The sequence below is a fragment of the Leptodactylus fuscus genome, chromosome 4 (assembly GCF_031893055.1).
Source record: "Leptodactylus fuscus isolate aLepFus1 chromosome 4, aLepFus1.hap2, whole genome shotgun sequence".
NCBI classification, from domain to species: Eukaryota; Metazoa; Chordata; class Amphibia; order Anura; family Leptodactylidae; genus Leptodactylus; species Leptodactylus fuscus.
In genome coordinates, this window is record NC_134268.1 from 188,934,355 (window position 1) to 188,947,136 (window position 12,782).

General features: G+C 39.6%; 1 protein-coding gene across 1 annotated transcript in view; it reads left to right on the top strand.

Annotated features, from left to right (window-relative positions):
- Positions 1 to 288: 288 nt before the first annotated feature.
- Positions 289 to 12,782, top strand: part of DPP6 (dipeptidyl peptidase like 6) — a 1,283,113-nt gene continuing 1,270,619 nt past the window's right edge. The window contains exon 1 of the mRNA XM_075271529.1: positions 289 to 768. Within this exon, the coding sequence (XP_075127630.1) occupies positions 709 to 768 (60 nt within the window). The 5' untranslated portion in view covers positions 289 to 708. The remainder of the gene's footprint in view (positions 769 to 12,782) is intronic.

Here is a 12,782-nt window from a genome sequence, read left to right on the forward strand (position 1 = left end):
GTGAAATTTTACTGGATATCAGGAGACAAATAAATAAACAAAAGCCTCCAGATGTTAAAGTGTTAATAGTATGAACAATGCCCCATGAAACTGAAATAATAAGCATACTTGTATCTATTTATGCTTAGTATGCTTCGCTGCAAATGTGAATTGCTGCTAATGACAAAAGAGCCAAAAGACATCTAGACCTGAAGGGGTTAACCCTCCATTGTACATAGTGGCGAGAAAGTGGGAGTAAGATAACGTGACAGGTACAGCAGCTGAGTCAAGCTGTTAGGGAAGTTTCAGCAAGAAACAACTGACTGCTGTCTATAGTGTAAGGTTGACCGAGCCTAATTCAATGATCTCCAGTGATCTATGGCAGAGGTGGAGCTGCACTGCCCGGATCTAGTTGATTTGCCCACATCTGCTCAGTGATCTCGCACCATTTCATTCTGCTGAACTTCTCTAGCTGGGAATCACGTTATTTGTGTACTAATAGCTCTTGCGTGGTCACAGAGCTGTGCTGTATACCAGCTCAGCTCCACATTGTCTGGAATATACCTCTAGCAGACCTCATCTACTTGGGACCCTTTACTCCACCACCTTCCAGATACAATACAACGTGTGACATACTGCTGTAGACACCGTACAGTCGTAGGATTGCAACTCTTGGAAGATTCCTTAGGGACTTAGAAAAGAAGTTGAAGGAACACTTATTATACCGACATGAACCAAACAGCTGGTGCAACGAATAACGTCAGATGTCCCCCCACCAAAGGACCCAAGGTAGGACCTGGTGATTTGTTTAACGTGCTGTCTATTTAACATGTTGTGTGCCTCACTGACGATAGGCTCCTGTGATATTAAGAGTATTAAGATCTTTGTTGTGGGTCAATTGTTGCATTTTCTGCATATATTGCATCTTTATTAGTTTTTGTTATATACTGTATATCCTTTTAGCACTGTCCAGAGACTCCGGTGCTGAAATGCAAGCTTTCTTATAACATGCTTAGTGCACTGCTGTGTGACCCAGTATATAGCAATATACAGCTGAATTCAGTTATCTACATATGCATTAAGCCTAAAGATTATATCCAAATAACATTCTGTTCTTCTAATCTCAGGGCTGAGGTTTTGTGCAGGGTTTTGTCTCTGCAGCTGATATAAAGGTTGCAGTGAGTGTATGCTTAGCAATAAAAGAAGTTGTCGTGAGCTGCTACACGATGCCACCTAAGGGTTAATGTGAAAATGATCATAGGCTGTGCCTATAAGACGATCACTTTGCTCTTGTGAATGCCGGTACTTTGTCTTTTATTGATTTATACAGACTGCTCATGATAGGACATGCATCTTTTTCACCTTTAATAGGGCATGGACGGCGGTCTACGTGTAAATGACAAGTCGACCCATCACCATTTCTCATCTTGGTACTATCTACAAGGCAGAAGAGAGATGTCATAGATGTCAGCTATAATTACATTTCTATGGCTATCTCTGTATAGCCCAGCAGGGGCAGTAGAGCAACTTTCTGGATACTAAGTAACATCAATATTTTTGTAATTTGTAGGAATAAAACAAAAAGATTTAAGAACTGAAGATGTTTTATGTATCTTGAGTTGATACATTTGTGTTTTGATACTTTAGATTTCGCCTAATTACATGGAACAATATTTACCACTAAGAAAGTGTCACTTCTTGACGTCAAGTCATATCAACGTGGGATCCAACAATTTCTTATACCCACATACTATCTTAGTGTTCACATTAGTCACATAAGTTCTCTTTATACCAGCGCCATGACAGTTATTCCACATCATATTCAGCAGCTACTAACAAATCCTGATGGACCTCATTGACTTTAATTGGGCCTTACCATGGTATGATTGGGATTCTGGTATTTTTGATGTCAGGAATAGTATTGTAGACTTTGCAAATGATTGTAAAGGTTGATGGAAACCCCAATGGGCGCTCTTAACGTAAGTGTGAACAGAGCCTAACTGCTCATAAATAAATGATGGGGTGTTGTATAAGAAGATGAAGTATCAGCAGGGGAAACATCACAATTCTATCTGTGCATATATTAGTACAAGTTTTGGAAAGTTATATAGCTATAGTAGTTGCTTTTACTCATTGCATGAGCGCCATATTCCTTACACATTTTTATGCAGATTTTGAAGACTTGGGACATTTACTGAGACAGGAAAATTACATCTAGAAGACTTTTCTATGCAAGATCTCTGATATACTGTATATATAGAATCGTATCCAGCTCAAACATCACTCCTTTGGCTTTGGCTATTATTTCCTCTTCAAGACTTTTATTTTAATAAAGAGATTATTGACTGCTGAGTAAATACTGAAACCATCTAAAACCATTTCATAGACCACAATCAGATATATGTTTTCAGTTGTGTGTTGTTTTTTTTGCATTTATGTATTGTATTTATATCAAAGGCAAGATATTCTAGTCGAAGTGAACCTAGCTTGACAAAAAGTTGCATAAATTAGGAAAACTATGAATTTATATTGACTAACAACCTACTATCAACCACAAAGATGGAAAGTAAAGGAGCATGATCAAGGCCTATACAATGTACATATATTCCGAACCTATGTAAGTTTTCAGTAAATGTTAATGGTTCTATATTTTCTATGGTTTCACAAGTCCACCAACTCATAATATCCATTGACTTGGCCGCGTGTTTCAAACCACACATGCCAAGTCAAGATGAATGTGAGTGCACCATCTCAACATCTCCAGCCTAGACTAGTGGAAACTCTTCATTATGTCTTCCCAACTCTCTTGTCCCTTCCAATCCTCCTTCGACTTTACTGCCAGGTTCATCTTCTTCTCTCCTGGTTCCACCTCTGCCTTGTTCCTTCATTCATTATTCACTGCTCAGGGAATCCCCTTCAAAATTTTAACAACAACGTTTGAGGTTGTCCACTCCAATACAATTTTGACCCAATCTGATAACTCCGTACCCCTGTTCTCCAATCCTCATAAGATCTCTCTCCCTGTTTTACTTATGTGATCCTCAAAAAATCATCACAAAGATTCCTCCCAATAGTCGGGAACTCCCTACCTTCCCAATAAGTCTCTCACCCACATTAGAAACCTTCAACAGTAACCTAAAAAACAACTTGCTAAGTAAAGTCTACAACATTTTTGCATTATGTACCAAAATTATTTTTTTTTACTATTGGTAGTTCCCTAGGATTAGCATAAGGAAATGAAATAAATAGTAATAATAAACTATTAAAAATTCAGCTGACATTCACCCCACATGTACATTAGTAGTAAAATTAGGAAAATAATTACTGATATTCTAATAGTCATGATTCTTACTATTGATCAGTTGTCCATTAATAATAATATTGAGAATCTGGTAGGTAAATTCCATAAGAAAATGAATGCTGGCATTTAATGACATACATAACAGAGGCGGACGTATCACTGTTGCAACTAGAAATGGTTTGGAACGAGCGGGATTCATTATAAATTTTCTAAAAATTTTTGTTTAATTGACTATTGAAGTGCAAAAAAATGAAAAAAACATACAATTTCCTGTTTGACCAAATGTTCTGAAATGAAGGTTAATGATGTTTGCCCATCATTAGCTGTAGTCTGGTAAGTAATGTCTCCTTAAAACCAGCTTTCTACTTTCTATAAGGATTACTGAATTTCATGGTCAACAATTATTGCAAGGAAGTAAACAATTTGCTAACAAGGGCACCATGTACAGCACTGTCATTGCACTGAGATTCTTTACTGTCCATGTCTACCTCGAACCATGACCAAGTATGAGGAACAATATGTTCTAGCATTGTTATAGCTAAAGTGTCATCTATCCTCCATGTCCCCCATTTATGGTACTGATGTTGACATAGGATCCTCTACAATTCTAGCTGCTACAAGAAGCCAAAAAGACAACCGATATGTGTAACGGGCAAGTACTCATATGTCATTATTATGGGATCTCATTGGCTTTGGGTACAAGCACTGTATATATGGATATGTAGGTAGCTTTACTTTAATGAATGAATGGTCTGTATGAGGCTGAGAATAAATAATGTAAGATCATAGTACTATGCTATATTCTTGTAGTATCACAAACAAAACCTTCCAATATTCTTCATGCAATGTTGAGATGACTTTATGAGGTGAAGTGTTGAATATTGAATATTAGATGCTAAGACATTAGCATATTGACACGTTAACTAGAATACCTGTCTTCTTACCCAAGAGGTTGTTGGGCAGAATCAGAGGGTGTTCTTGTGACCAGGAAGAGGCTTCCCTTTGTAAGTTGTCTTCCGTATCTTCCAAGATATCCTTCAAACTGTCTCACTTACTGAGAACATGGGATTGGGCCATGAAATAGGGATCTATTCCTGTCTTGGGTAAATGGACAATTCCTGACATTAGCGAGTCACACCAAGGGAGATCAACAAGCGACTTCTCAGAACTTTGTTCCTCCCTTAGGAATTACCACATGATACAGCTTTCAGAAACCACTAGAACATTGCACTATAAGTCATGCAGCAATAGCAAAGAACATAGTGCAATGACATCATAAGACATGATACAAGATAACATATAAATCATACTACACCAGGTGGTGGCATACTAAATCTACCAACACTGCGCTCCTCACCACAGCTACAGGCACAAGGCTAAAAAGCTGTCTAGAAGATTCCAGAGAACATGTGCAACATGAGAAAAGTCTTGGAAGCAGAATGGAAGGTTCAGATTAGGAAGTATAATAATAATATATTAATACCAGAATATAGAGAAGAAGAAAGGTGATAGACAGAGATGAAGAAGAGACTCTGTCTAGAGAGGGGCCGTACAGCAGAGGGCTTTGTCTATGAGAAACGTGCTATAATCCAGCGAATACTCTTTGAGAAACAGTCATTTATTGAGTGAGTTATCACACTAATGCTTACACTTTTCAGGTCAGTAGGTCTAGCTGGCCTGTAAGGCATAAACATTTATATTCCGATCCTAGTTGTTTCATGAGTGGTGTAAATCAATAAGAAAATTCATTCTACAACATGTCCGAGAAATCGTAACCAATATACTTGTCAAGCAACAGAAGATAATATAATGATGAAGTAAATAGAAGTTGCCTGTCAAATGACATTAGAAGCTTCTATCTTCACATAGAGTCAAGTTTCCATCATCTATTTTTGCTACATTTGGAGTTCTGCCCATTTTTATTATCTATCTTAAATTATCTCATTTGCATAAATTTATGAACATAAAATAAAGGAGCAAACCATCTTAATTAAAATGCACCACTCATTTTGTGTACTCAGCTCCCATGCAAATCTATATATCTTCATGGCTACAGACAGTGAATAAATTCTGTGTGTAGTCAGATCCAAATTGTTAGTCCTGTCCATCTGCCCCCCCTGGAGTAACATATTAGTGTGTAGAACCCAGTAGGAATGGTATTGGATAAGAGTTGTAGAAGGACTTTGGATGGAGATAGTAGTCTACTGTCAAAGTGTTGGAAGTGGCGATGGCCTTTTCTACCAAACCTACCTCAACCCTCTGAGCACATAATGAAGAGCACTTAGGAGGACAATGGAGGTTGTCCTCACCCTGTGTAGTGTCTCATTAATGATAGATGGTGAGGTGTCCCTGGTTTCTGGTGTGTATATATGGAGGCGACTTGAGTCTAGTGTAACAAAGAACTCATGGCTTCTTTACCTGATAATGAGCTGCAAAAAATGTGTATCCAAGATGGAGGCTCAAATTCTTATTAAAACCCTTCTATTGACTATGGAGAGACACAATTTTATTAGATATAGGGCTCCTCTTCACATCTCAGATTATTTCCATAGGTTCTTCAACACATCAACTGAGATGCAACTCCCACCGCAGGGTGGAAATCTATAAATCCCTTCCTGTATTGCCCAACTAAGGGGTACAAGACCTCAAAAGCAGCCCTAGAAGCTGCCCAAAGTGATAGGCCCAGCCAAACACCTAGGACCTGCTGTGAGGCCCAGAATTCAATCAATTCTCCTTACAGACTCTTCAAGTCAGACCAACTGTCTTACTCATGGTGGGGACTGGCTTATCCATGTTAAGCTCCTTTCTTTTACTATAAACTTCTATAGTAGAGGAAACCCACTCCTTCTTCAGCCTTAGGAACCTTAGCCCGAGTCTTAAAGGCACAGTATAGCATTTCTAAATCTAAAATAATGCAAGTAACACTCTCTTGTCTGAAAAACTCTAGGCATACTCCTATAAATGTAGAAACATGTTAAGACCTATAAAAACAGTATAAAACAACCACCATTTATCCACTAGTAGTGCCCTAGTTAGAAGGTATACCTGTATGGTCAAATGGAATACCAGGATTGCTTGTAGTCTGTAAGCATGGCGATATCCTGGGGCTGATGAATGAATTAAAGTGCACCAGAATTATGGCACAATTTGTTAAGTTAACTACCATATTTTTCGGAATATAAGACACACTCCTCCGCCCCCCCAAGTTAGGAAGAAAAAGGGGGCGCATTTTATAGTCAAAATGTTGGGGGAGTGGGGTCGCAGCATTAGCCCACTCCTGCCGCTGTCAGCTTCCTGCAGCGACAGGAGTGGTACTATGTGTGGCTCCTATGCTGCAAGGACAGGGTATCCCAGCAAACCCATCCCGATATCCGCCATGCTATTATGGTGAATGCTGGGTATGTAAAGATGATGGTGGCTGCTCTGCTGTAATGTACAATAGAGATCCGGAGCTAATGCTCGCGATCAGAGTCCACTGTGATCATGAGTATTACTACTTCAAAGCCCCCCTAAAGTGTAAAGGTAGCCCCCGACCCTGTACCATTCAAGTTATAGGCCGGCTCCTGTGATAGCCGGGAGCCTAATGAAGGCTCCCAGACCTGTCATAGTAATATTACTATTGAGGTTAGTCTATGACCAGCCTCAGTAGTAATGTACAGAATACCCTGTAGACTGTAATACATTGTATTGCTTTCTAGGGGACTTGCAATCAAATGATTGCCATGTAACGTGCTCTCGTACCAATAAAAAAAATGTGGAACAATAAAACTGATTTCTAAACCTCCTTGTCTCTCTGAAGGGCTGGTTTAGCCATGATCCTTACATCTTATGTCAACAACAGACTCCTTTGAATAAATAACACTACAAATCTTCAGATGTATCTTTATATTTACTGTACATTTTAAGCATTCTTGGCATATACAGTTGTTGCATCAAACTATTTTTTCACACTTTGCTGAACGTGAGATCGATATATTTAATATGGCAGCGTTTGCAGTCTGCATTAACAATGTATTAAGGTCTTTGGGGAGAACAGGATTGAAGACGGCATGATTTACCCTATTCTAGCCTTAAATCTCTGTTTTGTCTATGTGGTCCCTTAACACAGCATTTTATTCAGGTTGTATTGCAATAATATCATGGAAGACAGTTAAATAATAACATTACGTGTGTAATAAGAAGCAGTTTGTGTCTGTATCGGTGGACATTAATAATCCTACTGTTGATGGAAAATACAGTATATAACTACCTGGATTATCCTGACCATTTATAATGTACTATATTCAGGAGTCTGCTATTCCCAATGTTACGGTGTGGTGCCATGGTGCACTATGCTGTATAGCAACATGCCTACAATATTTGCACAATACAGGATGCCATACCATGGAGGCAGGAGACATATTCATAATACAGTACAGTATGGAGTCCCCATATAGGGTATATGGGGAACACACATGTACATGGTGCAGAGTACAATACCTGACTCCTAAGCAATTTATAACAGGATTTCTGAATTATAAAATACTATTTTCTTACTCTTCAAAGTGGCTATTGGTTTAGTCTCGGTCGGTCATTTGAGAAAAGTTGGAACTCCTTTAAATGATCTTTTAATATGGCAATATTTTCAAAGAATTGTAACTAATACAATGGACAAACAAGGGGTCACACTGTCCGCCTGCTAATCGTATCTCCTGCACTAACAACGCCCTCCAAGTCCCTACATTCTCTGATGTCATAAAGGTAGGCGTGATTAGCAAGGTAATGTGTGACTACTCTGAAGCTGCTCTCCGCCCCCTTGACTACTTAGATGAATTTCCATATGACTTTTTATCCTCTCAAACATTTATAACTTCACTTTGCTGCAAAAGGAAGATTACGGAAGAGCAGTAATGGAAGGGGACTTAATCCTGCACATGGTGGGGCCATTTTATGGTGGAAAGACCACCTGGCAGGTTCCCTCTAGTAATATTTTACTGTAGGTAGGAAAACAATATTAAAGTGGTATCACTAGGATATGCCATCACTTTCTGATTGGTGGGGGACTGACCACTAGGACTCCCATGATCCTGAGAGTGAAGGGTATATACTGATATGTTAGTGCTCTTTTTAGGACTGAGACTTCTTTACTGTTTTACCTAGCCAGTCACTGTACAAGGAACTGAAACACATCCCCATGTACAGTAAGTATTTCACAAGCTCGAGGGTGACAATGGTTGACCTACAATTTGTAGGTGCGACTATATCACAATACTAATCACAGTGACTAAGGGGTCTCTGACTCACAATCTCGAGTTAGGTGATTCATGTTTGGACCATAGACCATGGTGAAGATACTGATGTGATCAGGTTCCACTGGCATCTTTGAGACCTCTGATATCTTATTGTCTGAACGCTTATAGTATCCTTGTTTTATAACATATCCTGAATTTTATGATAATGCTTATAGTATTAGATTATCGTTGCTTCTATAAACTGTGAGTAAACAGATGTGAAGGTACCGTATATGCGGTAGGGACCAGTATATGGGAGTACGGGCTACACTCCGGTGTTGGAGACCTCCTTAATCTCTTGCAATCCCTCTGTGCTGTTCATGATACACCACTCTTACAGGGGGTCTGTCACCAAAGTCCAGCCTATCAATCCAGCACTATAGATAGATAGGTTAGGGTCACCTGATTCAAAAAGTGCTTTTCCCTTGTGATTTGCTGCCTCCATTTCTGAAATATCACATTTTTTTTTATCAATATACAATTGAGCTTACCTCATTGCTCCAAATATCTCATTTGCATACTGATAAAAACTGTGATATCTAAGCAATGGAGGGGACCCTAGCCTGTCTATTTTTGGGGCTATGTTGATTTGTTTGATTCTGTGATAGACTCCCATTCATGCCTAAAACTGTCAAAACATCTAAGATAGCTGTCATCTACTTGGTTTATCCCAATATGCAGGGGGAGAGAGATGAAATCACTGCCAGAAGTGTTTTATCTCCCCGACAACAAATAGATTGGGTGTAACGCCTCTGCCTGTTTGGGTCTCTGCACCACCCTCCACTCGCACGCTGCAGGGCAGGAGATGTTTCAGTTTGATTCTTTGCTCAGAGTTTTTTGTTGTTCTGTGTGAAAACTGCTCTATTACCTCTCCTCTGTAATTGATTTTCCACCACACCCATCTCCTGCACCTTGTTTTCCTCTGTCCATAAAAAGTAGTTAACCTTAGCCTTGTCTGTGTGATTGACAGCGTGTCTACCAATCAAGTCTAGGATGGGTCATGGACTTCCTATATACAGGTCATCAGCCCACACAGGTTTGCTGGCTATTGTGACTCTGTCCTTAGACTTTAGACTCCTCTTTCTGCTACTATTGTATTACTGACCTTTGACTTTGTGACTTCTCTTGTGGATTACGATTTTGGACTGCTTTGTCTCTCTGGTTTTGACCCTTGGCTTACTGACTTCACTTCTGTGTTGTCTTGTTCTGTGTGTCACTTATTCAGAGAAGGGACCTTCGCCAAGTTGCTCCTGTCATTAGGACAGTATGGTAAGTAGGTAGGGACAGGGGTTGGATCGAGTTTAGGACTCAATGTCTCCGACTTCCCTTTTTCCTCTTTTCAGCAGCAGTACTAGAGAATTGCACAACTAGCAATTCCCTTACATTGGACAGTTGAAATCTATCTTCTGTGAAGGAAGAATCAGCTAGACCTCATAGTCATCAGATAGCTGTTCCCATTAAAAATCTATATATGTACCAGTTTTAGTTGCATTTTTAAACATTGGGTTTTCCCACTAAAGTAGTCATTCCCTAACCATAGAATAGGGAAATACATACATACCAATCCCTGGGGGTCCAAGCACTCAGACCCGCACTGATAAGGAGATAGGGCACTTTTCCTTTTTTGTGAATGGAGTTGTGGGTGGTCAGCACATGCAGCCTTCTATTCATTTTAATGGGAGTGCTGGAGGCAGTACTATGGACAGTGAATAACTTTCAGGGAAAACTCCTTTAAAGGGGCTCTATCACTGGGAAAAGTCATTTTTATCTAAACACATGCTTGCATAGGCCTTTAGAAAGTCTATTCCACACTTACCTTTAGTATGTAAATTGCCTCAGTGGTCTCTGAATAAGTCCGTTTTTATTAATATGCTAATGAGCTTCCAGCCAGCACAGGAAGTTCCCAGCAGCACTCGTCTCTCCTATTATCTCCTATGTGTGTGTGCAAACAGGAAGCTGAGTCATCATCACCAGCCTCCCATAGGAAATAACAGGAGAGGAGTGCACGATGTGTCATGCAACAGTCTAATTAGCATATGAATAAAAACGGACTTATTCAGAAACCACTGAGAAATCTACATACTAAAGGTAGGTGTGAAATAGACTTCTAAAGCCTATGCAAGCATGTGATTAGTTAAAAATGACTTTTCCCAGTGATAGAGCCCCTTTAAGTCTTGGACTATATACTTGGATATCTTAAGTTGTAGGGGACTCATAAAAATCCCTACCAATAAGCAGCGTGAACATGATGTGTACATATCATCTTATTAGTTAATTATCCTGTTTATTGCCTGTCTCAATATTGATGTCTTAAAACGTCTATGACTGTACACTTCTGGTGATAATCTCCTGCACGGGGATATGTTTGTTGTGACAATTGAACGTGTAGCTCATCTGCAGAAACCTAGCCAGAAATAGAGCTAGCATAAATACTGCATATACCAATGGATCAAAATAAGTTACAGAACACACATTGGAGCCATTGACTCAAAGTCAATTGGGTGTAATATATGACCTGCGTATCACATTGTCTAACGTGACTCTATTTGCAGATAGGTTAATACTTAATGCTCCCGTTCAGGGCTTTAGAAAACAAAGCCATGCTTGTCTATTTGATATTGACCAAGGAACTGTGAATTATTGAAGTGTAACATTTCCGAAATGCAAGAAAAGCAATAAAACTATTTACTGTATAAAATATTCTCATTCCAGATGGTATTTCACCTGAGAAATTGCTCTTTGACTCTTATGCTATGTTCCATGAAATACAGTTTTTCTCAATAGGTGTACATTTCATCAATCAATTGTGTACAATGAAATGAAAAGGTCTTTGTATCTTTGTTCTTATTGTAAGAGTCTGCCGGGTGAAGATCTCTGGACTGTTGTATACATTCGTTTTGCTAAGTGTGAGTTTAATAATGTCTCCCTTGTGTTGTTCCATTGGCTCGGTGTACACCAGATGAAATTGCTTTCAAATTTATTAGTATGGATTACATTAGATTTCCTAATGGCTTTGCATCATAATAACGCATAGGCTGATGGTAAGATTGACTGAACAATCTATTGAAGTGGGATTATGACTGCACTGCCAATGCTCTTCCATGCTACCATGATGTCTCTAGCAAATACCTTTTAACTTAAACACATTTCCAAGAAAAAACTATACTCGCAAACGACAAAAGGCAACATATACCTGGCTCATGAAAAAGCAATCAGATACCTGAACACAAGAGCGGATATAATGCAGACAAGGGTTTCTCACATGAGACTAGACACTGATTAGAATTAGGTAAAAAAAATAGAGATATTAATGGGATTCTACCATTAAAACCTTTTTTTCTCCATAACATGTCGGAATAGCCTTAAGAAAGGCTATTCGCCTCCTACCTTTAGATGTCTTCTCCGCCTTGCCGTTCGGGTTAAAATCCAGTTTTCCACCGGTATGCAAATGAGTTCTCTCGCAGCACTGGGGGCGGGCCCAATGCTGCCAGAGAGCTCTCCAGTGCCGCCTCTATTTTCTTCTGGAACGGGGTCTTCACCGTGTCTTCTTCCGGCGGTGACTTCAAACGTCTAGGCCCCGAGTCTAGGGCAAAGCCGATTGCGCATGCCTGCCGGCCACAAGAAATTTGCAGTGCTGGAGAGTTCTATAGCAGCATTGGGGATGCCCCCAGTGCTGTTTGAGCGCTGGGGCCTGCCCCCAGTGCTGCGATAGAACTTAATTGTATGCCGGCGGAAAACGGGATTTTAACCGAATGGCAGTTCAGAAAAGACATCTAATGGTAGGAGACGAATAGCCTTTTTTAAGGCTATTCCGACGTGTTAGGGAGAAAAAAAAGTTTTTATTGGTAGAATCCCTTTAATGGGATTGTTATGTGAAAACAACTCTCAGAATGGCACCCGCTGGATGACCAACTTATTGCCCCAGGTTCCATTCCTGTACATTGTTAGTAACTTTGTATCTTTCCCAAGTCCACCAGAACAGTAGATGCTCCTACATGGTGCGGGGTCCAAAGAGGGGTTCTTATAGGGCACACAAACAGAGTATGTCTGTGATCAGATCTCAACATATCAGTCTAGACTTGCAGATAAATTAGGGTCACCTGACTCAATCAATATTTTACTCTTGTGAATTGTTACCTCTTTTGCCAATATATCACCACTTTTGTCAATATTCAAATTCATTATTTGGGAAAGCGATGGCATTCAGAGAGGTAAGTCCCACCACTATGTGC